Here is a 25257-nt window from a genome sequence, read left to right as displayed (position 1 = left end):
TTTGGATGGAACATTGCGGTAGCTAGTTTGGTATGAGCAAACGCACGCGGAGAGCAAGCAACCGCGATGTCTTCCGTCGCGTGAAAGCCCGTAGAGGGGTGGGAGGGGGGGGGGGGGCGTTGTGCTTCGGCACCTACAACTACGTATTTTTTGTGCTCTGGCAACTACGTATTTTGCGACTGAGCGCAAGGGGGCACTGGCGACTCAATCTTGCGCTTGAAAAGAGGAAAGCGGGAAGGCAGCGTGGGAGGGACGGGGTGCGGTTTCTACTCAGCCAGCAACTTCGTATTTGTACTTCGCGCAGCCGTGGGCGGTCACACGCGCCGTATCTTAAAAGCGATCTGCAGACGGCTCATAGCTTTGTGCGCGCTGTGCTTTCGCTGTTCAGTTTCTGTTGAAGCGATAGACTGCATGAAGACCAATAGACCGCATGACCGGTAGCCACCTTCGCTCGCTGCTGCTGCCATGCTTGCTCAAGCCAGCGTTTCGACAGCGCGTGTCTGTGGTCATCGAGTGTGATGTGTCCATGTTTGCTTTTGCGCGCTGAATCATGCTTGTTAATTCAGTTAGTAAACAAATGTTTCCAAAACAATTACCATTAGTCCGTATAGCTGTCTACTAATTAGTTATCGTAACTGATGCTTTGCCTCTCGTGCGAAACTGTCTTTTATTAAGCAAGTTTAAATAGCTCATCAGTTTTTGCTGAACTTTCTTTTTTTTTTTTTTTTTTTTTTGAAAGTCCGTAAACAATTTTTTTTTAAAGTTACAAAACGAGGCCAAGAATTCCGAAACAAAGGAACACCATAGAGCAGCGTGACACAAAGAGCGATACGACTGGCGGATGAGGGCAGGCGCTTTGTTTAGCCACGTTACCGCATGAAGATCTCGCCTGAAAAACCAACCGAAACAAGCGCGAGCAGATGATACTGACGCGAGCAGACGATACTACAAGTGCGAAAATAGCAGTCGAGCGGGTCCGCATGACACCTTGTTTCCCGCGTGTACGTCATTGAAGGGACAGCTTTCATTGGTCTGCTTTGCTCGCAGTTCATTTGCCGCCAGCGCGCGCGGCAATTTAAATCGGTCCAGGACCGATCCCCCTACGGCACGAAAAACCTGCTTCGCGGCAGCTTTTGTGGCGCGCGTTTTGCCACTGCCGGCGCACAGCGCGCATTTTTCTGCTGGTGTCGCCGACCCTTAACATGTTGTTTGTGGGTCGTTGGAATGTAATTTAATCTAGTACACCTGAATATAAAGCTACGAGTTTCAGAAATACCAGTTTGCAGTCGTATCATCCAATTTCAGGTGAAAACGCAATGGTATCAACCACATGAAAATATGCTGCTTCTATGGAGCATTGGCCGGTAAAAGAAAAAAAAAAAAGTATCATCCCAAAAAACATATTATGCAGAATCGTATCAATGAGGTCCACTGTATAGAGGAGCCTTGTGCAAAATTTTACGTTTAAAATCCGAGGGAGTGTGTCGCAACAAAATCGTAAATGATAGTGGTTTTTGATACTGAAACTGAAAAAAACATCGCTATTGCCGCTTGCCTGGAAGTGACACAATATGCATGGCTCTTCAGCATGACCTCCACAATCTTGAAGGCCAAGCTGCTGCGTAGCGTAAATACCGCAGCTGCCATGGGGTGACAAGCGCTCTCCCCATCTGGGACACTCGGACTACCGCGCATTCTGATTGGTCTTTGCACACGGCAGCTGCCAGTGCTGCGCCATAGTGTTATGGCGCAATACTACAGCATAGCTGAGCAGTTAAAGCTACGATAAACGGAATACAGAGATAATATATCAGTAAAAGAGAACATCATACAAATAAATAATCAGTTAATCAAGGGAACGTGTGTCAAAACAAGCACAGCAAGAACAGTGCTTTGATTGCAACCTTAAAATGTTGGAACATACACAAGAAGCTTGCATTTAAGCAGTGATAATGGACGGTTACCTTTAAATACTGCATGGAATCCTGTTCTATAACTCAGTTGCCGCAAAAGTACAGTGGTCTGCCATAGTTCATGCACACTGACAGTAAAAGAAAGTTCGTTAAGTGCGACCTGGTAGTGTTTGAATTTAATATTTTGAACGCATAAAAGGGAAGATTGCGATTAAGCGATATGTAAATCGCTACTTCAAGTTTGTGGAACTGTGGTTATGTGACACTCTCACCAGCTGTCCTAGAGTGTTCACTTGTGTGTGTCTCTCTTTGTGCAAATTTTTTGAAGGTGTCTCATGCAATGGTTCAAGAGCAGCTTCTAGAGTACATCTACCAGGGATTCCTCATACCGGTCATGGGGCCTGCTCTGCACCAGGTCTGTGCATAGTCTTTGTGAAACAGAATGCTGCCTGAACATGTTTGGTGAGAGCAAGAAGGCCTGCATGCTGTAGTGCTTTACTTTTTCTTTTTTGGCTCTAGTCATTTGTCTTGCTCTGTGTTTATTCATAGTGTTGCACATGTAAGTTTGTGAATAGCCTTGAAGTGAAAGTGTTTCCTCAGGCCCAACTATGATTTTTTTTCTCTTCAAATACATGTCAAGTGCAGAAATTATGTCGTTCGGAAGTTACAGAACTGATTTGAATGAAGTTTGCTGCATTTGAGACATAAAGGGTAAACTGTATAGACAGCTGGAGCAGCATTTTAATTTAGAGTGTCAAAGCTTTCAACATAAAGTTGCTGAACAGTGAATATATATATATATATATATATTTTGACACACCAAGTTTGCACTTAAAGGAAAGCATTTGAAGGCATGAAGGAGATATCAAAGTGCAAGATTACACAGTAGCACACACTGCGCACCACTGCCGTCGCGGTAGGGAGCTCGGTGCATTAAGTCAACATCCTATCTCTGTGGTCAAGACATCTTGTTTGTTTTCTTGCTGCTGATAAACGAAGAGGTGGAATTTGAACCCCTTAGCTCAAAGGAGTAAAGACCTAGTGCCGAAGTGTTTCATAGTACTGTGTTACTAGATGTGGTAAAATTTTTTCTTGCTCTCAGTCTAAGACAGAAGTCGCGTTTTGCAACTTGTAGATCTTAATGTAATGCTGTTAGAACATACATGGCAGTTGGTTTGGCTATTGTCATCTTGTAGTGGTTCTTTAACAGGGACCAATCACCGTTATCGATCAGCATTCTGTACCATGTGTCTCAGCAAAGTTGGAAAAAACGTTTTAAAGACAAGTACAGTCTACGTTAAAAATAGGCAGCTTCATTTGTGAAATGTGGTTTGCTGCTGCAGTTTTCAGAAATAACATGATCACACAAATTGGTGTATTAAAATTCACACGAAGATGTTAATTGGTTTATTTAGGATTCATAGAACGGTGTCTCAGCTAACATGGAGCAGTCTTATTTAAAAAGTGAAGCCTTCTATAGAGATGAAACCAAATGGATGTTGTTAATAGCTTGCTAAAGGAGCCCTGAGTATTTGTTGAGTTTTACTTAATTAAATAATTAGTACTGAGTAATTAAGTTACTTTTTTAATGATTAACTCATACACACTATGTCAGTACTAGGTCTTCAGTACGCATTTGCAAGCATCACTTTTATTTGTCTTGAGCACACTACCCTTCATGTCTTTTTTCTCCATGATGCACACCACAGCAGGGCTGCTCTCAAACTCGTTGCCGCATTATTTGAAATATCGCTTTATTCAATGTTTTTTTGTGTTCCCATGTTTAAGACTCTTTTTAGCTTCTCCACTTTAGCAAATTATCGCTTATAACCAAGTCAGTTTCTCGTCCTAATGACTTAGTTACAATGAGGGTTTACTGCAATTCTACCAGTGAATAAGCTTAGCTGGCTTGTAAGTATGACATGTCATCTTTCTTCAATTTGTCCGCTGTTTGGGTTCGTCTGATGTGGCAACAAAAGCTTGTGCCAGGGTTTCTTATATATACTTGACATTAGCAGGTTGCTTATCATTATCACGAACTGTTGGAAGCTCATGACCGAGATTGGATGTGGCGCTTACCACCAACAGATACTTAGTGGCCACACCAAGTTTAAATGTCCCATCAACTTCATGAAACAGGTGTGTTACGTGTAAATCTCTTTTAGGTCATTGGCAGCATGTTTGAAACCAGCTTTCCTGTGGCATGCGAGTGGCTAGCCACGTCGACTTTTAAAGAAATTGTTACTATCTTCTGAATGTGGTAAAACAAGCTACACAAGAGTTAGCTCATCACAAACTGAATGATATGGTTTCAAATGTTCTTTGAAAACTTCTATTTGTAATAGCGGTTGTAAAGTAAATAAGTAAATAGTTAATTACTCAATCATTACTATTGATTTAATGAAGAACAAAAAATAATAGTGGCTTTTCAGGTGGATGCTAACAACATAGAGTTGGTTTCATTCGCATTGAAGACCTTGTTCCTTTAAAATACTTGCTGCATCTTAGCTAGCAGTCTGCAGAACTGTTAGAAATGAAGCCATAGGAATGTCTGTTTATTAGGTGTGCTTAGACTAGCGTGCATTTTGATATGTTTTTCTCCACACTGGCATTCCACAATTTTTTTAAAAGCCTTCCTTATGGCTGTTTGGACAAAAATGCATTTATCACAGCAAACTTAATGTACAGTATAGAAACTTTTGCTAGTCTCAGGATTCCTGGCAAATGGGTATGCCTTGAAAACAAACCAGCTCCATTTCGGTAATGGCAACATGTGCCCCAAGCCAACTGAAAAAGAAAGTATTTAATAAATTTCTAGCTGCTAATTTGAACCTGTGAACTTATCACTTCAGGGGCACTTCATGGCATGCCCTTGACTTTATATCTTTGCTAAAACAAATGGTACATTTAAGTGCTTTTTGTAATATTTGGTGTGTTCTAACAGTGGAACTTTATTTGAACAAATTACACAACTATGATTAGGTGTTCAGTTAAGTAATTAATTTTCTGGCAAATCAAAGTGTTCCGGTTCGCGTAGAGCCAATAATTTTTTTTTTTTCTTGTGTACAGAACGTTACTGTGCTTTGAACATACATGGGGCCCTGTGTACTGGCAAGCTTGTGGCATCTTTGCTTGAAGTGTTGTCTTGCAATGTCTGCATTTCTTTGTGTGTTTTTGCCCTTTCTGACTTGGCTGTATTATCCTTGGTTGGTGTTGGCCTGGTTTACAAGTTTTCTTAGCTAGAAGAGACTTAGCAAACCATTCAATATATAAAATGTCATAAAGCAATTGCATACACTTTAAGGGAGGCATTGGGGTTGTGGTTATTTTGTATAGAAGCACATACAGAAATCAAATATAACAGCCTCTACTCTCTGCAGTTAGGAATCTGGATTTATATTGCGATTTAATTCCTAAATATTGTAACAATATGGTAATAGCTCATTGGTTTTTTTGGGAAGGAAATAAGTTGTACAAACTCCTATTCAAATATTTTCCAGGAGCCTATACATGCTGTTTACCATTAAGCACAATATACAGCAATGTGAATTCAAGGTTTGCTGGTGGATTGCACTTTTGGAACTGAAAATAGGTCAGCTTTACTCTGAGCCAGAAAGGGCTTAAAAATCTAAGGCAGTTGGGATTTGAAATTGCCTCATCATCTATGGTGGGTAGGTTTCTGCAGCGTCAGGCAAAGACGAGTTAATTGTGTATTAATATAAAAAAATAATTAGGACACATTATAAAAATAAATGAAAACTCAGTCTCACTACCCGCATGGACTTTTGCTGCAGAAAAAGGACATGCTTCAATATAGTACCGCAAAAAATTTGTGGCATCACTAAGAAGTTGCAGGAGCCACAGTCTCACGTGAAGCTCCGAGAGAGAGGACTGGCCTTTGTTTTCTCACCTAAAAAGCAATTCTTTTCCACTGGAGGAACACAAAGGTGGCTATGAAGGGGTAATCTACCAATACTATCTGTAAACTTAATTCTGTGTTTCTGACAAGTTTTCCTTTTAAAAAATGAGCGTGTGACTTCTAGGAAGGATTTGCTGCTTTATAATTACAAATAGAGACATTTTTAAAAATAAGTTAGTTAGGTACCAGGTTTTGAATTGGAGTTTGGATGTAATTTTTTTATTGTAAGCAAACTATGTACAGTATATAATTCCATGCTAAGGTCAATAAAGGGAAATATGGCTCCACATGCACTTTTAGTATGATGGTTAAAACATGGTAATGATGGTCATTGATGGTCAAAGCCAGAAAACTGCAAAGTTTTCTGGCTTTGAACATCCTCGCTTACATTGACCCCCTTGAAGCTAATTTGTTATTCAGATGCAGCGGCACGTGCACAGACGATTGTTGCGATTTACTGATTTGCAGGAAGTTGCCTCACAATATAATTTAACTGTGCACATAAAATACTTCACTTCTCTGGTGTTATGTTGCAAGGCAAGCACACAACACAAAAAGCACTTCAAAGAACTATAACAGAAGCTACAATTCTCTTTTCTCTTTTAATGGTGCCTTGCCAAATTGCTAAAACCTTTGTGTGTTACCTACGGTTCTCATCAGGAACGAATGGTTGCAGCGCCATATTATCCTCTGGTAACCTTAGTGTGAAATTGTACGGTGTATAAGCAGGGCATGTTTTAAGGTGCAGGTGTCAGTGGTAGCTGGCAGTGGTGGTGGTAAACTGTTGATGATTAAACAATGCACACCGTTCTTTCAATCTAATTGGTCTCTGCCCGTCCCTCTCTTCTTTCACTTTTGTTCTTTTCTCCACCGCTCTCTGTCGCCCCTCCCCCCTCGCCTACAACGCAAAAATTGGCATGGATGCTCAGGATACTGCGGATATAGATGTTGACACTCTTGAGGGCTGCACCATATTTGCGGTCAGTACCCTGTCGGGAATCATGTTGTGTTTCTACGCACGTTTTGCCTCCTCAGAGGAGGAGGAATGCAGGCATGCTGAAGGAGGCTGTGCACCTGTACATAACAGATCAGTGCTGAACTTGCATGATGCATTTCTTGCTTTGTTGTCCTTAGTGTGAGTGCTAACTTAAGAGCAAGCAGCAATTATTTTCATGCTATACATGAAGTAAAGGGATAGGGGCAGGAAGTTTTCAGAGAAGGTAGCATGCAAGGAGTGAAAGGTTTTTCGCAGCCTAGTTTTTTTATTTATTTATTTATTTTTTTGATAATAAAAGGCGAGGTTTGTGTACTGAAGAACCAGTAATGAACTGTTCATGGTGCTATTGTGAGCAGAAGTTTCCAGGATGCACAATCAAGAGCCGAGGTGCACCTTCACACACCACCTGCAATCAGTGCGTCTGTTTTCAGGGCTACAGAAGAGTGCATTCATGCCTGGTTGAAGGCATGCATGTTTTCCTGCTATTTTGCAATGTGAAGCTTGCCTCAACGCTTTTTACTGTGTGCTGTTTTAGCAGCTGATAAGTAGCAGCATCTGCTGTGGTTATATAAACTAAAGACATCGCTTCTCTCCATTATTGTGCCCTCTACCGCTAGTCTTTGCAGTTCTTTGTGCACATATTTCTAAAACAATTTTCTAAGTGTGCTTAGAATACTGTGTGAAACCACTACAAGAATTCTCACTGAGAAATAAGATGAACTATAGAAAACAGACATAGTTAAGTATTGCATGTCCAAATAACTAATGTGCAAACACCACAAATGCTGTAAAAGCACATAAAAAATTTTAGAACTTGGGGTATGCCACTCGTTGGCTTGAGCAGTTGTCGAATACCTTTTAATTAATTCTAAATTCTTTACAAAATAAAATGTGTCAGAAGAAGAGTACGTATGAACTCATCATGGGTGTCTAACCTAAAAAGACAGCATTAAAAATTGGAATTCATACTTTTTGTTTCTTGCAGAGATCCTGCATGAACAAAATTCGAGAAGTTTTTAAAATGTGCTTATATTTTTTTGTGAATCTAGGAAAGACATTTCTCTGAAAAAGTTTCTCTTGAAGTCTGCTAAGAAAATCTGCTATTTACTAAAAGGACATTCTTGTTTCTTGTTTAAAGCAAACTAAACTTGTTTAGTCTAAAATCTAGGTTTAGTGGGAGTGTGGGATACATACATACCTTTTATGGTGTTGAAAGCAAGTAGGCCATCAACAAATACCATGCAGTATGCCTCGTTTGCTGTTGATGCATCTTGGAAACAAATGTTCATGAAAGTGTCTAGAGCTTTCTAACTAGTCTCTTTTTTTTTTCTCTCACAAATTTGAAAGATAGGACTTGTGGGTTCTCACATGTGCTCTTGGGACAAAGGAACGACAACACAGTAGTGCAAACAATCAAAAGGGATTCATAGCATTCATAGCATTCAAAAAATTCTCGCCTTGCATTTTGTGAAAAATTTTCTTTGGAATCATTTCTCGAAGAAAAGGGAAGATGTTATGGCCTTTTTTGTACATTTAATCAGCAAGTCAGGCCTAGCCTAAAACATAGCACTACTTATCTTACTTATATTTTTCTTAAATTGACACCCAAATGATTAAGAACAGAGTAGTGCGTGCATCCAAAGTTACGCCGCTATGGGGTCTTAAAAATTGCAGCGCTTTGCCAGCAGATAAATCTACAGTGCCGCTTTAATAGCCTCAAGTTCAACTTCTACTTATTTATCTTCACACTTCAGGCAAGCAGCCTTTGGAGCACATCGCTAGCATCCCTTAGGTCGATAAATACTTGATAAATACATGATCGTCCAAGTTCCTTTGTCTTTTTTTTTTTTTTTCTCTCTGCTGCTCTTGTTATGCTTGCCCTTACCTTTTGTTCTAGCATATTTTCTGCAGTGTCTTATGTTTTGGCTGCCTTGTTGCCTGCTTAGCATGATTTTTTTGCTCGTGTCTCCTGCTGAAATGAACAAAACATAGCTTTGTCGGTCAAGAATTTGGGTTGGGCTGCCATGCTGTGCAAACATTAATAGCAATTTTAGTTCCGAGCACAGAACATTTAGACTGGAGTCTCTCGCGTGTGCACTGTGCTTCAAGGAGTGTCTCTGCTTGATTCAAAGAGCATTCAATATTTTACCATGAAGATGCTAGCCTTTGTCCCGAGTTTTTTCTAGAGAACCTTGTAAAACTTGTGTGGAAGGCTGGTTCCACTTTTGTAACCACCTGGCACAAAGACTAACACTCTTGCCTAACACAGCTATTTCTAACAGCATGCTAGAGCTCCCTTTAGTTGTCAAGTGGTGTCTACTTTGATATTGTGCTTTGTCGTGATTGTTACTGGGTTTACAACCTATACAGTTAAGAAATGGTGACAGAAAGTGTGATGTCTTTGAGATTGTGCATTATTGCATGGATGACATACTGTAGTGGCACAAAATTAGGAACCCTGCAAGTGCAGGCACTGTTTTGTCATTTAGAGATTGTATTTCAAGCGGGGGGGTTTTAAATGTACTGAATATTTCCATTATTCAATTCTAAGTGGACTTAGTTAGGACTTAGTTCAAGAGCCCATGATTTGGAGTAAAGGTGGTGCTTGATATGGGTTATAATATGGCACGTCAAGATTGGCCATTTGGGATTATTGCATAATGAAGATCTTTAGAATGCAAATAAGTTATATAACCAGGCTAGGAGAGCCCCAGAGCCCCTTAAGTAGTGTAGACATTGCGAATACGAATCCGCTGCTTGTAGAGCATGTTGCTACACTCTCAGCCTCTGCACTGTAGGGAACACATTATGTACCCTCTACGTCATTAGGGAGCTTAGAAATAGCAGTGCGTAATTATCCATCATAGCAGCGTGCATGTTAGCATTGATGGGAAGGTACAGCTGTATTCAAGGGAACAGATCTCAGTCAATCTCGATGCCTCATTGTTACTTTGTTATTCCAAAAATTTTCGCCGGAGATTGTGTAGGTGGTGCATTGTTCTGGCTGAAACCCACTTTAGGGACTCTTCAGATGCTCTCAATGTTGATCAGGGCATTTCTTTATTTTATTTATTTATTTTTTTCATTTGCATCGATGTTAGATAACGTCACAGAGGTGAAGACATAATGTGGACAGTTCCCAGAAATCAATATGCATGCATAGTATTGTGTCATGGGAACATGTATAATGCTGGCATGTTAAGCGTAACTTTCACTGAACGTACTTCCATCTTTTGTTTTTCTTTCCTCAATTGGATCAACAGAACACACTGGAGGAAATAGTCACTGCAACGGCATACCTGGACCTCTTTTTGAGGACAGTCACAGAGCCCCAGCTACTGTTGGTGTTCTTCAAGTTCCTGATTACCGAGAGCTATGAAAGCCACAGGATTCTCAACACACTCATAAACCGCATTGGAGGACACTCTCGAGTATGTTCTGTGTTGTGATCATTGTGAAGTTTTTGGGTTTGTTTGGAAGCACACTGTTTTTGGTGGTAGCTGTCTACATACATATAACCATGGTGCTTAAATCGGCTGCACCTAAACTTATGCATGATCAAGCAATTGTCAGTTTGCTGAACATCACAGCTGCAAGGAATGCTTGCCGAAAAGTGACTTCCATTGAAAACCTCCTCCACTTTTGCCTAGCAGGGACTGCCTTTACATCTCTTCTTTATTGTTGTGACACTGGTAATTCATTTGCATGAATTATATGTTATGCCTGAGGGCAAGCTCTCGAAATTTAAATAGAACAAAAAAAAAAGTATAATCAAGTTATCTACACTTTCTGCGGGTGGTTGTATACTTCGTTTTTTTTTGACAGTATGTCATGGTTTCATCTGCATGCCACCATTTATTTCATATGGGGAAAATGATCTCTGAACTTGACTGAGTGGCTGTGACATTACACTGCTGAGAATGAGGTTGTATGTTCAGTTCTCCACGACTGGTGGATGCGTTTCGATGGGTGTGGAACGTAAATTCACTGATCTGCCAAGCTTTAGATGGATATTAAAGGACGCCAGATGGTCACAATTAATCCGGAGCCCTCAACTCTAATGTCTCTCGTAGCGGCTACCATATAGACTCGTATAAAGGCCATTCCCGTGTGAGGACTGCACCCCCAACTTGGCAGCCCAAAATTTGGAGAGAAAAAAATTTTCATTGGAGAAGCAATCGCATTCAGTGCCCGAATGTTGCGCCGTGCATTGGCAAATTTTTGCATGCTGTGTACTACCACGTGCCTCTGCTAGATGGCGACAGCTGCAAGTTCACCCTTAAGGCAATGGTACATCCGGAGATCTGGGGTTGGCATTAGTCGCTGGCTGCGCCGGCACCATTTTGACCTAGAGGTTCGGTCCCGTGTACGGGCTGCACCTTGTCAAAATAGTGAAAAAAAAAAAAGTGCGGTCCTTACACAAGCCTATACGGTATGTTGTCTTGGGATGTTAAGCTCAGTTGATCAATCGGTTATTCAATCCACATAATGCAGGCTTCATGCAGAGCACATTGACAGCATTAACTGCATTTTCAGAAGTAGTGCAGGTCTAATTTGTGAGACGCCACGTTTGTTTCTCTGTGAGCACAGAATTGGCACTAAACTGGGGTGAGCTATTTCACGAACTGCAGGGTAGAATGGGTGGACATTGGTTTCGTTATAGTATGGTATAATAAAACAGAAACTTCACTTTCTTATTTGTTTTAATGGTCAGTCTTCACACATTCTTTATGCTTTAATGTTGCCAATAATTTACCATGTGCCACTCAATGGCATTGCTGCATATTTGCCTGCTCCAGTGTGTTTCTGTCCTTTTCCAGCTGTGCTTGGTGACGATGGCACTTTTTAGAACACTGCTCGATTTTAACTGCGAAGACATCATGTTGGAGCTTGTGCTCAAGTGAGTGCCTCTTTTCATTACAAAACTGCGAGCTTTAGCCAGCTCTGTTGATGTTATGTAGAAATTGGTGTCCTCCCTACAAGCATTGTTATTTCAATAAAAGTGTGCATTTAAAATTTAGTGCTTTTGTACAGGGTCGTCCACGCTTAGTACGAACATGCGGAGGAGCGCCAGCACACACGGCGCGGCCGCACATCGAAGCTAATCGGCGTAGCCGCGCAGGGGCTTAGAGGTGGGGCTTCGTGTCGTCTGCTAAAGTGCGGGAGCGCGCAGTGTTTTAGGAGATGACACCTGACACGAAGCCCTACCTCCAAGCCTCTGTGCACCTGCGCTGCTTAGCTTCGATGTGCGGCCACGCCGTGTGCGCTGGCGCTCTGCGGAGCAGGTCAATGCTGCGCCGTGTTCATAATAAGAGTGGACGACCCTCTACACCTCTATTTACACAACACTGCTTAGGTACTACTCTAAGGGCCCTAAATCATATGCAGCTAAAAACTTCGGTCTGCACTGAAGGTTTTGACGTGGTTTCTTAGGTACATTATTTATTTAATGTTATTTAAAAAACCAGATTAAGACCAAACCACAGGCATTTAGAGCCATAAAACAGCTTCACTCTCTCCCCCCTGCACCCTCCTATCATTGCACACTGCATGGCCTCCTGATTGCTGCAGCCTTTAAAAGATGCGAGAGCTGAGTTGTCGCAGCATTTTTTTTTTTTTTCCATTTCTTTTCTCTCTATTGTCAATGGCACATCTGACTGGTTGTTTCAGTGTGATCTGACAGTGCTTCAAACACCATGTAAGACAGCAACTAAACTTTCATTCAAGCATAAGTAGGCTTCAGTGGCAATAATGAAACCATATTATCACTACTATCGTATTTGCTCGCATAATGAAAGCACACCCTGCTTTTCCAATCAAAAAGCGAGTTTCTTTTCTTTTCCTGGCACAATGATCGCAGCCCGAACTTGCTGCTGTGAAGTAGGAGACATATGGTACGATTCAGCATCCGATACGGCATCCGACGTGCTGTATCAGACATCCGGCGTGTGACAAAAGTAGGAGATACACAGTACGATTCAGCATCAGATACGGTGTCCGATGCACGTGAATGGCAGCTGGAACTGATGCATTTTGCCATGACATAGCGCCTGATTAGAAGCCGAATCATACCGTGTCCCCTACTATTGATGCACGCCAGAAGTCTGATCCGGCGCTGCGGCACGGCAAAACGGCATGGATCCGGCTGCCATTCTGGCGTGTCCAATACCTTATGGCTGGAGGTGGTCGCGACAAAAAAATTGTCTCAAAACATTACCCCGCATAATGAACAAAATCCCCTCTGTCCCCCCTCAATATCGAGCAAATGTTCGGGAAAAAAAAGTGGGTTAATTATGGGAGTAAATACGGTATATAATATAGCTGCACAGCTCTTTTGAGTAACTTCTGTGGCAGTCAGAGTTCTCTAAAATGACCAGTGGAATGTGTCAAAAGATTCGCTCCTGCCTGTAATAGTTCTTTGCTGTTTATCTATGCCCCTGCAAAATTTCTCGCAAGCAAAGGCAAAGTGCTTTCTCTGCAGATGTTGTCAGAATGGCATTGCTGCTGGAGATACGGCATTGGCTTTTGCTTTAAACTTGTGGGCACCTCGCTGTTCATCAAGCGGCAATATGTTGCCTAAATGGTGATGACAGATGCCATGCACACTTCACCGTTTTTAATCAGTGGCCTGTAGTGCTAGCGATATGCAATTGGCATATGCCCATGCTGGAGGTGTACATGCATCTACATATGACAGACCCACTGTGTCTTTTATATTTTTTTCTCAACTAGGTACCTGGTTCCCTGTTCCCACGTGATGGTGAGCCAGAGGAGTCGCGTCTGTGACATCGATCTTTACAGCTGTGCCGCTGAAAAGTTTCTCTCCCTCATTCCTGCTTGCTGTACTGGCATAAGTGCCGAGGAGGCCCAGCTACCGCTCCTGCGTGATGGATTTCCCGTGGAGAGAGTGATGCACGGTGGAAGCCTCCAGATACGCAGCCGCCGCCCCCGCCGCTCTTTCTCAGGGGTCCTGGGCAGCTACGAATCAGGAGACATGCCACGGTCCTTCACTGCTGTGCTCAACGGCACCCAGCAGCCTCCGTCAGTGGCACATACTGGCTATCACTTGTACCTCGCGGATGCGCGTCAAGGGGTGCGCCTTACTAGGCGGGCATGCTCAGGTTGGTCCTCGTCTTACGATGAGGCATCATCATCGGTGGATCTCAATGGGGCCGCAGTTGCTCTGGACACTAAGACAGAAGATGCCTCTGCTGAGGAGAGCTCGGTGTCTGCGGGGGACTCTGGAATCTTTGTAACGCGAGAAGCTGCCAATAAGGGTGGCTTCGAGGCATTTGGAAGCCCCAACATCGGCCCATTCCTGAGCATCTTGTTGGCCCGGCTGGAGATGATGCCACAGAACAGCGTCTACATCAACCTACAGCTGACGGCACTCATTGCACGGCTGGCCCTGTACCCTCAGCCCTTGCTGCGATCGTTCCTCCTGAGCCATTCACTTGTGTTTCAGCCAAGTGTCCGGTCACTTTTTCAGGTGGGCCTTGTTCAGTCACCCTTGTTCATATTAAATTAGCACTCCAAAATGTGGGAATGACGTGCCTCTTGGCTGTACCATTGCTCTTGTGCACTGCACTATTCTTTCCTTTAATATAATAAAGTAGCTGAGTGTTTGCCTGATTCAGCGTGCTTATAAAAAATGAGAGACTAAGAAATTTAGTTAAAGGAAAAACATGACGCAGAGGCAACATGTCAAACTGCTAGTCAGTTTCTGACTTTTCTTAGTTCTTACCTTTTTTGTAATATAGCGATTGATGATGAAGGTACATGTTCTTGTTTTTTTGTTTGTTTGTTTTGTGGGGGGGGGGGGGGGGCGTTAGGGACAGGGATAGCCAAAGAGTGCCGAAGGGTATAGAAAATATGAATCAGCAGTGAGTTCTTCTGGGACTTGTTTGTCTGGGTGAAGATTTGCAACATTGTATGTTGCAAATCCTTTGTATGTAGCTGTCTTGTATGTAGGGCTAATGCCTGCTTTGCTGCTTTTTTATGGATGTGTCCAGGCCTCAAAGCACTTGAGTAAAGCAAATGTGCACGTAAAATTTTTTATAAACCTTAGAAAAAAAAAGCATGATATATCAGGTAGAAAGCTATTCCTGATGCCATTCAATGACGTAGAGGTTGAGATCACATCTGAACCTTAGCAAAGCACAAGTGGATTTCAATGTGGCATGGTGAGTGTCCACAAACCTGTGAGACAGGTAAATAACTTTAATGTTACCCATTTGCTGGAGCAGTGTTGTGGTTCACCAAAAGAACCAGGAAGTGATTGGTAGTTTCTAATTTCTTCTGTTTGATAGTTTTTCAGAACGTCCCAAAAATATTATTTAGAGCGTAAAAATAATTACACATAGTGAAGGTTACTTTATTGAACAGATTTCACGACCCACAGGCTAGAAAGTGTTTTATTTGTGCACTATAACATATGCAACGAAACAAGTTAGTTGTGAATGTCAAACACTTAATTGCTTCAAAGAAACTCCCTAAGGCCGGCACTCAGCGCAGCAATGATTCCTATGATGGCTGAAGGATGTACCATATACATAATTGCAATCTTGGTATGATATTCGACATTTGGTCCCTGCTGTGTGACTTGGTGTTTGCCACAGGCATAAACGTACAACAAAAATGTGACAAATGTGGTCTAAGGCTTTTATAAACGCTGTGCATAACTTTCCTTAAATTGGCAGATTAATTTCGCCATCGGAATTTATTTCAAAGAAAGCCTTCACACATTACATACACATGTAGACAACCTCTGAGAATGTTTCACATTGGAACAGATAGCAAAATACTGCATTGCTGCATCATCTTTATTGACATCTGATCTGGGCATTTCTCTTAAGCGCTCATGAACATGTGGCCACGAACAAATATCAACTTCAGTGAGCTGATGCCAATGGGCATACAGTGACTTGCATTTTTCTCTTACGGGGAAGCTTTGGATCGGGCCCAACTCCAATGCTGCCTTTATGCTTTTCTGAGATAACCCCTGCGCCGATTTTAATGAAATTTGTTGCATTTGAGAGAGAAAGTTATATTCTAGTGACTGTTAGAAGCAGAATTTTGATTTAGGGCCTACACTTCTTTTCCAAAAATTGCAGAAAATCGGTAAGCTTGAAAAAAAATGGAAGCACTAAGGTTACAGAACTGTAACTCAACAGCAAGAACAGATATTGCAGTTCTGTAAACTGCATCTGTGAGAACATCCGAAGTGGACAGATTTGATATTGTAATTTATATATTACATGAATTTGTTACAATGTTTACTAGGGTCTTGCAAAAGTCCTACTCGCATATTAGTGGTGTATCTAAGAGTCATGTATAACACATCAATTTTGTCTGCTTTAGATGTACTATTGTATGCAAGTAACAGAATTTTGCTACCATTTTTCATTGCTGAGTTAGAGTTGTACACTTGATAATTTCGTGTTCTAAAAATTTGCCATTTTTAAGCTTTCTTTATAGCAAAATCAACAGCCTAAATAAAAACCCGCTCCCAGCAGTTATTAGATTTTACCTTTTTCTTTTAAATGCAGCAAACGTCATCAAATTTGGTGCAGTGCTTGCTGAGAAAACGATTTCTCCTTTCCCATGTATTTGGATAGGAGCCCCTGAGCTAAAGCTTCCTCAAAAATCTTCTGAAAAAGCTTTTGCGCTTATTACTGCTTTGTATTTGGTAAAATTTTCCATCAAGATCACGCTTCGTAATCTGGATCATTCAGTATAACAGTTGGCACTGTCATTTGCCTGGTTTGTCAAGAAAATAAAATTAGCACACCTTTGCCACAGAGTTCTTGCTTTGCCATACTGCAGATGTTGGGAGTGACACAGTAACATCATAGCCACTATGTTTAGGACATCACTCACTGTGAGGGGCACAGATGAAGGCAACTTCACGTTTTGTTTTTTGAAAAACCAGGCTATTAACAGTGTCATGTGCTAAACTGAATGATCAGGACCGTAAAATGTGATCTGAAAAATTTGAACAAACGGCTGTGATAAGTGCAGATCCCTGCAATCTACAAGTGTTTCTTCCATGTTACTGTAGCGTAAAAAATGAGGCAATAGGCATATTTTTGTGTGTTCTACATGTGCTGGTACAGCGAAGGTTTCATGCTGCTTCGTGTTTCTGCATGCTTGTCTGTTTCTGCCTTAGCTGGAGTAAAAAAATGTCGCAGTTTCAGCCGAAAGGCGAAGCATCAATTGCAATAGCAAATTAGTAGAGAGCTATTCGGAGTAGGGATAGTAGTTTTATCGGCTGCATAAACTTGGACACATTCGCTTACTAACTGAATTGACAAGCGTGGTGCCAGCGCGCACAAGCAGACATGAATAGATCACACTGAATGACCGCAGACAACGACTGTCAAAACGCTGGCAGCAAGCGCAGCTGCCGCAGCGGGCAAAGGTTCGTGCGGTCTATCGCTTCAACGGAAACTGAGCGGCGAATGCACAGCGCATACAAAGGTCAGAGCCGTGTGGAGATAAGAGACGGTACGGGCGACCGCCACATCCGGGCAAAGTACGAGTGCAGTTGTTGGCAGAGCCGAAGCTGCGCACCCCCCCCCCTCCCTCCCGCGCTGCCTTCCCGCTTTCTTGCTTTCGCGTGGGAGATTGAGTGGCGAGTTCCCCTTGCGCCCGGTTGCAAGATACGCCTTTGGTGCCGCCGCACAGCGTCGCCCCGCCTCCCTCCCTCCCATACCCCCACGGCCTTTCGCACGACGGTCGCGTTTGCTTTCCGCCATGCGTTCGCTCTCCGTGATAGTGCGCGTTGAGGCACTCCCTGACCACTGCAGCTGAGGCACATGGATTTCACAAGGCTTTGCTTTGCTTTGAAAACCTGTGAATAAAAATCGGAGTTCAGTTCTTGAAAGTAGTTTTCAACCTGTGAAGAAAACCCTAAGCCTCGCATGGAAGCGAGCAGCAAAAAATTTTTTAGACTTTTACAACAGTTTGTGAAACTGCAGTTTCACGGGTGTCTGGCTGGTGCCGAGCTGCATTTCTCATCTCTTCGTCGTCTGAAGCACAAAAGTGGGACAAGGCACAGTGCCATCGGGGCAGTAGGGACAGAAGGATGTGTCCCACAGATTGCTTGGTCATGTCTGCCATTTTGATTAAAACTCCATTCAATGCATTTTGTCATTTTCTGGGCTGTGCTGGAGCCCTTGTGAATAATTTTCTTAGATATGGCACAAACAAAATGAAGATAACTTTATGTAGGCTTTTATTTTTTGCTGTCTTCGGTATGTGCAGGTTCTTGGCTCTCTGAAGCACAAAGTGGACAGCTACTCCTACACACTGCACAACTTTGATGAGCTGCTTGCAAGGGCTAGGATCTTTTTTGCTGTCAGGGAAGAGAGGCTACTGGCAGACACGCCTCACAGGCTATATGGTGACCAAACTGCAGTGCGTCGAAGCCAGAGCTTTGCTGCAGAGTTCTCTAGAGGTAAGAGGACGATCGTTCAGAGTTGATGAACAGCAGAGCTTTGTGCTTTTTTTTTGGCAACTTGTGCGTGAAATTCCCTTTTAGCAGCAAGTGTTCCTAACTGCGTAATGGTGCTGTTCACAGGGGAGTCAAAACGGAGAAGCCTTGGAAGTTTCTTTCGAAGAACAGGCCTGCCAAAGACAAACCCTGTTCTCGTTGAAACAGGTGGTGAGGAGAAAAGCTACAGGTGTGTTTAGAATTTTTCTTATCAACATCTTGCTTCGAACTTGGCTTCTGATAATGTTACTTTTTGACTGTGCTCTCTTATGTTCCCTGGTACGCTTGTTGGAAACATTAAAAACAGCATTCCTCAGCCCTTGTTCACAGCATGTGGCTGCATTTTCAGTGCAATCAAACCTCAATATAGCAAACGTGGATATAACAAAATATGAGATATAATAAATTAAATCTAAAATTTGGTTGGCTATGCTTTATTTAGGTGAGTATTCTACTACTGTAACAAAACTGAAAATGCAAGAATCGGGAGAGTATCATTCATGCGAAGCAATGATTTGCTCACTCAACAGCTTAAAGTATGTTTTCTGATGGCAAAAATGTTAAACACTCAGCAGAAGCAACTTGAAATGGCACATTCTGGTCATGCATGCGCATTTTGACAAATGGCTTGGTTTTGTCCGTTCTGTAGCTCGTGTTGATATTGGTGATCACTAATTGCACAGTTGCATATTAACGACGATGCAAAGCAAGTTCACGATTTAGCGTTTTGCAGGTGCCAGGTAGTGGTCCATTACTGGTCCACGTGCTGGCCACATATGCTTGCATTTATTTCACATAGGCCCGCGTTTAACATTTATTTTTCCAGTATCAGCGTGTATACTTATAACAAATGTAGTATGTAACAAAGATAATTTCTTCTCAGATGTGGCTCCGTTATAACAATGTTCAACTAAATCTTTATATTTGGAAGTAAACTCTGCAGGAAAGTAGTACACAATTATTTTGTGCCCTTTCAGGTTCATAGCAAGGCCATACCCAAGTGAGTTCACAGAAGAAGGTACCAGACTGGAGTCCATCAAAACTCAAAATGCGGTGTTGGCAGCTGTGGTGCTGGAGGAGTTCCTGAAGGAGCTCGCTGCCATCAGCCAAGAGCACGCCATCCAGCAGCTTGCCTCATGACATCGTGTGACATGACATACCCATTGTCATTGGGGTGGATTCCTCCACAATGAACCAGCACCGAGATTCTTTGTATAGCGTTTGTGCAAGCTCCATTGTGTGTGTGTGTGCGTGCATGCATGCTTCCTGTACCATACTGATGCTAGGTCTGTATAGATAGAGTATTTTATGGCGAGAGCCTCATTGTTGTGAGTTAGCGTCTGGGTTCTGTGGTTTTTAATTTCAATGCTGTTTGGTGTGCATCACATCTTCAGAGAGCCCCCAGAAGAGTTGAATGAGAGAATGGCAGTGCTAGCCACCTTGGCATTCCCCTGGCAATTCTGAAACGTTAGGAGCCTTCTTCATTTGGCCAGCATAGTTTTAAGAGCTTTGTTTTTCCTGCACTCAAGAATCGGCAAGGTAAAGAGGATAGTACAAAAGATAACATTGTAAATATGCAGTGTTGCAGGAAAGATGCAGCGTTTTGTTGCAGGGAACTGCAAAATTTAGATCTGCTAGTGGAAGCCATAGTGAACTGCATAATGGTGTAGGGGAAGGTGCAATGTTGTTGACCTGTTTGTTGTCCTTCCCAACAGCAAACTGGCATAGTTTGCAGTTTGCGTTTCAATGTAGCTCTGAAAACTTGTGCAGAAGCTAGCACTGCCACCGTCCTTGGTGTTCTGGCATCTTCTGGTTATGTAGTACCACCATTGTCACCACCATCATCATTTAGCGGTCAGTTTTGAAGCAATGGGCGTGCACAATGAGTTATATTTTCCTGTGCAGCTTCAGATTTTTAGTGTTGAATACGAAGTTTTATGTCTTTTTTTTTTTTCTTGTTGTTTGCTTTCAAAGCTTAGAATACAGCTGCTTGTATTTGAGGAGTCCTCTCAGAGTTGGGCTTTACTAGCACTTTTTTATCAGCAAACTACATATTATTGTGACATTATGTACACTATCCTTAATGCACTAGAATTTCTTCCGACAGGTCTTGACTGTCTCTTCTTCTTCTTTTCTATGCAGTCACTATTTCAAGGGCCAAGATCTCAGTAATGTTCAAATGCTTTAATGTTTCAATGTTTCGACTGCATGCCAAGAATTCTTGGCCCCTTATTTACTTTTTTTAGCAGCACTGTCACACTTGTTGGCTTTCAGGGTTATATGTTCTGCAAAGCATCAAAATGCTTGTGCCAGATAAATGAAATATGTGAGTAGCTGGTTATAAATGTGCCAGTCATTAATTGTAGCAATGCTCATAATTTTGTGGGTCAAGTGTTCTTCAAACTGCACTGCAGTTCCTGAATTAGACCTACCATTAATGTTTTAATGCGTGCAAATGTATTGTCCAAGGGCCATAATTCCTTTCCTTCAATCCTGTCCTTTTCTTATCATCTGTCATGCAAAGTGGCCAAACTCAGCATGGCAGTGGTGAAAGATAATGGTGAAAGGTCGAAAGAATGGATAAAGAAAAGAAACATTACAAAGTCTAGGCCCTGTTTGCAAGGCCACTTATTTTACGTCATTTCGGACATGGATGTCACAAGTCATTACCATAAATGCTCTTTTGCATGTAAGCTACTGAAACTGCACTTGCCTTTTCTGGGTAACAGGAATTGCATAAGCTGTACATTTTTGCTTCTAAAAAAAAAAAAAAAAAAAACTTAGAAAGAAAAGAACAGCACATGGCAAATATACAAATTCCACCATTGCAGCTGGATTCCATGGTTAGGTGTATTAGCATACCATTAGGAGCAACCTGTTGTTGACAACTTGAATAAATTTTAGTAACTAATAGTTAAGGTTATATTTGTGGCAAGGCTGTACGTTAACATCTGTGTCACTAAATTTTGCCATGTGCCTGCCCCATTTTGCAAATAAGCACCAAATTCTCTTATATGGACATGTCATGTAAGCGGGGCAACATTTGTGTTGCAGCATGTGACACATTATCACAATGCATTGGAGCTGACAGTTATTAAATTTTCATTGGCAGGCCAGCTAAAAGAATGAACACAGCTGGTCTGGCATGTCAAATTCAGGAAGGGCATCAGTCGGAAGAGAGAAATATGCAGGCAGTGTATTCTATTGGTCCCAACCTGTGGGGCTGAAACTTGGGAGAATAGCAAAGAAGCTAGAGAAGGGACTAAGGACTGCGTGACAAGTGACAGAACGAGAAACGGCAAGACATCTGTATCGATTCGAGAGAAAACAAGTGTAGCTGACATTCTGTGCTTTGTTTCATACGTAGCAGGCAACAACACCGCAGATGTTAAAGAGACTTTTCGCGCCATCTGCATACATGACCAAAAAAAATAGTGTGTGCCACATGAAAGCCCCAAACATAGCCATGGTATGTGATTTGGCATGAAGTCGCCTTTATAATTTGCAGCTACAATTGGGAAGAAATTATTATGTAAAAGACATAAAATATATGGATCTGTTCACTTTAAAACAAGCGGAATGACTCGGTATGACCGAACTCTTTGCACAGCCTCCACAGTGCACTGCTTGCATTTGCGACCAAATAGTGCAACACATACTGGTAGCAAATGTGTGCAAAATGATGTGATTGTAGAATTCTGATTGTAGAAATGTATAACACTGTGATTTGACACAGAATTAGGCATAAGGTCGCAGGTTTGATTCCTGGCTGTGGTAGTCGTATTTCATTGGTGATTAAATGCAAAAATGCCCGTATATACTTTGGTTTAGGTGCACATTAAAGTATACCACGTGTACAAAGTTAATCCGGAGCCCTCCACTGCAATGTCTCGTAGCCCCAGTGTTGATTTGGGAGTGTAGTGGTCATCACTAGGTGGTAGCTAAAGATGAAGGAAAAGAAGTGAGGTGGCACAGAAATATGTGCAGGAGCAACATCATCACATGGTTCCAGTAAAAATGTTCCATGCCGATTCTCGGTTCTCATCTCTGCCTTGCCCTGTCATAGCTACAGGACGTTAAACCACATGAATCAATCAAATCAACGCAGTAATAGTTCCATCTGCTGTACTTCTAATATATGAAAGAGCAGTTCAGAATAAGACATAGCAGATAAAGCATAGCACTATGAAACCTGCAGAGTGATACAGTTCTACAGCTGCACTACTTCAGTAGCTTAGGCAGCATTGCTTGCCAAGTGTGAAACAGGGAATGGTTGAAATTAAGATAAAGATGTGGAGTTAGGCCGGTTGCCTAATGCTTAGAGCAGATAACCGGTGGTCTGTTATGAGTTACAGAACTGATGTTGAGGAAAAGTAAACATAGTCAAGTGTGACAGAGCATTAAGTGGATTGATGAGTTTAGGACATATGCAGGCATAAGGTGGGTTTTGTTGACACACAGCAAAGGTGATTGGAGACCTCTTGGAGGCACCATATGCTAAACTCAGTCATTGAAAAGGCTAACTTGACCACCTATCAATCTTTCTGTATTTATAATTGAGTGTGCTGTGCTACGCATAGCTGTGCCTTTAACATTGTCAGTGGAGGTGTTAGCAGACATTGTTTCTCCATCTTCACAGTGTTTCACAATTCTAAAACACTGCACATCTCATGCATGAATGTGTCATAACCGCTGAAGCACTCTTACTGCTGGATTTGCTTTGTAGTGGGTGTTTTACCTGTCGAATTGCTCACAAGCAGGTGTTCTGAAGTGTAGAATATTTTAATGGTAAGTTCTGTTTTAAATAAATGACAAGCAGTTGACAATACTGTTTAAGTGGTAGCTGTTGTGGTATAGCTTTGTTCTATTATGACTTGGGGACTATATTTTTCTCCTTGTAAAGAAACGCAGTATAGTTCAGAAATGTGTACAGTGCAGCTGTTTGTGTGAAAACACAAGCAACAAGTTATTTTGCTGTGATGGTTGGATGGCAGGCGTCATTACATATGTTACCATAGGAGTGCGCGAAACTAACAAGATAGCTCAATTTGTGTCATCATGCTTGTCACGATTTGACAAGTATGGCTAGTAGCATGTTTAGTTGGGCTAGTTGGTTAAGTTCCATACTGCAAACAGCATGAAAGGTGGGTGGGCGAGATGACAGCACGCACTGTTATAACGCTTTGCATGCACTCCCATTTCATGCCTTTCAGCTGCTTGCATCATGCTGCCTTGCTGATATCTGTGACTACGATAATTGCTTTCATATAGGTTTTCTTTAGTGTTCAGATTTTCCGTTCCATTATGTTTTGCAGAGTGCATGCAAAACCTTCAATAGTCAATCTAAGCCTGTGTCATCTCGCTTGTCCGTGTCTTTCATGCTGTTCACAGTATAAAGTATGGCTACTTCTGTTTGCAATGTAAAATATATGTAGAAATCTACAGTGTGTGCAAGCCTATTGTACATAGAGGTTAGATTGCCCATTTTCCCCTCTGCATTCCCAAACGTTAAAAAAATTGTGATATATTGAAAGATGAGTTGTTATTGAGATATACAAGGCAAATTCTGCATCACTTCTCTAAGCCCTGATTGTTCATATTATGAAAGCAGTTTTTGATAGTTTTGCAATTCCTAGGAGCTATTTATTTAGGCGATGTCTGCCATTTTCTTTATATACTTTGTTGGATCAAGTTGGCTTATCACGTTGCTGGCAGAATTTTATTTCCGTTTCCTCCGTGCTTCTTTAAGCTTTCTAGCAGCTCAACTACCAGCTGTTGCCATGAGAACAATTGTAAAGCTTCTCTGGGTAGAGGTCACGGGATCGCTAATCCTGCTAGCAGTCTAGACACAAACAGCACTTAGTGGTATTTGGAGTCAGTGTCATGATAACAGGAGAACCCGAGAAATCAATAAACACAAAAAATAAAAACACCCAGTTGCCTCTATGCTTGATAAGTTAGCTGACTGCTTGGTTCAGCTCATGGAGTTTTATGTAACAATTACAATTTTATGTTGTCTGTGGGAACCATCAGTACAGCAGTTCATCAGAATGATGGGTAGCGTATGGCTCATTAGTAGAGTCAGTCTTCACCGTCCTCGTGTGTCTGCTTACATTATTCTTTTTGAAGCTAGTTTGTTGTCGCAGAGTCAACACACTGCAGTGATAAACCTCTTGAAACAATCTTTAGCTGCTTTCAGAGTTACTCCCGGTGAGCGTGTTTCTAGTTTTACCCAGATTTAGAAACACAGATGCATGTACTTTGTTTTGACATGCTGAAAACTGTCGGATAATCAAACAGTTCTCAGCTTCGAAGCATTTAGCTGCTGTGAAAGAAAATTTGCAATGCAAGGGAAACATGATTTGAACATAATAAAAGCCTTAAGAGAATTCTCAACCAAGTAAAATCAAACCACTGTCCATGGTTGATGCCCCCTGATGATAATTGGAATTCTGTGGTTCTGCCCACCTGCCGAACTTGGTGAGATATACAAAGTGGTATATCCCTGCAGACTGTTTGCAACAGCCTTTGTTGTACATAGTGTTCAAGAATTTGTTGCATTAAGTAGCACAAGGCAACTTTTTCTTTGTTTTCATAAGAGCATATGCAATGTGTGTGTGCTTGCACACTTGCTGTAGGCACATATGTAAATTTTGTGATGCCTCAGCTGTGTTTTTACTTGCTCCACCTCTTGGCTTGGATATGTGCTAGTTGCTTTAGCGGTTTTTAGAGTTGGCCACACCATTACTTTTCTCTGGTTGGATTTGCACAAGGCACCATGTGCCAAGGTTCATCAACATTGGGTATTTTGTTGCAGCATGCAAACAGTGTAGATAAGCTGCTCATTCACACATGGATCTAATAAAGGCATACGAACACCAGTGTCCCTTTGCTTACTGCAGCTGAATGCTGTTCAGTCAGTTATGTGCAAGCC

The 25257-nt window shown here is 41.9% G+C and overlaps 1 protein-coding gene across 5 annotated transcripts in view; it reads left to right on the top strand.

Annotated features, from left to right (window-relative positions):
- Window positions 1-25205, top strand: part of LOC119449936 (FHF complex subunit HOOK interacting protein 1B-like) — a 42492-nt gene extending 17287 nt beyond the window's left edge. For 3 of the 5 annotated variants that reach the window (XM_037713234.2, XM_037713231.2, XM_037713232.2), the window contains 8 exons: window positions 2242-2328; window positions 6762-6812; window positions 10093-10260; window positions 11650-11729; window positions 13562-14318; window positions 18095-18287; window positions 18411-18513; window positions 19301-25205. In XM_037713234.2, the coding sequence (XP_037569162.1) occupies window positions 2242-2328; window positions 6762-6812; window positions 10093-10260; window positions 11650-11729; window positions 13562-14318; window positions 18095-18287; window positions 18411-18513; window positions 19301-19463 (1602 nt within the window). In that variant the 3' untranslated portion in view covers window positions 19464-25205. The remainder of the gene's footprint in view (window positions 1-2241; window positions 2329-6761; window positions 6813-10092; window positions 10261-11649; window positions 11730-13561; window positions 14319-18094; window positions 18288-18410; window positions 18514-19300) is intronic. The other 2 variants (XM_037713235.2, XM_037713233.2) reach the window with 1 other exon arrangement.
- Window positions 25206-25257: the final 52 nt, after the last annotated feature.

This window comes from Dermacentor silvarum, chromosome 4, assembly GCF_013339745.2.
Source record: "Dermacentor silvarum isolate Dsil-2018 chromosome 4, BIME_Dsil_1.4, whole genome shotgun sequence".
Lineage (NCBI taxonomy): Eukaryota > Metazoa > Arthropoda > Arachnida > Ixodida > Ixodidae > Dermacentor > Dermacentor silvarum.
Note: the sequence above shows the minus strand (reverse complement) of the source record. Positions and strands in the feature narration are given on the sequence as shown.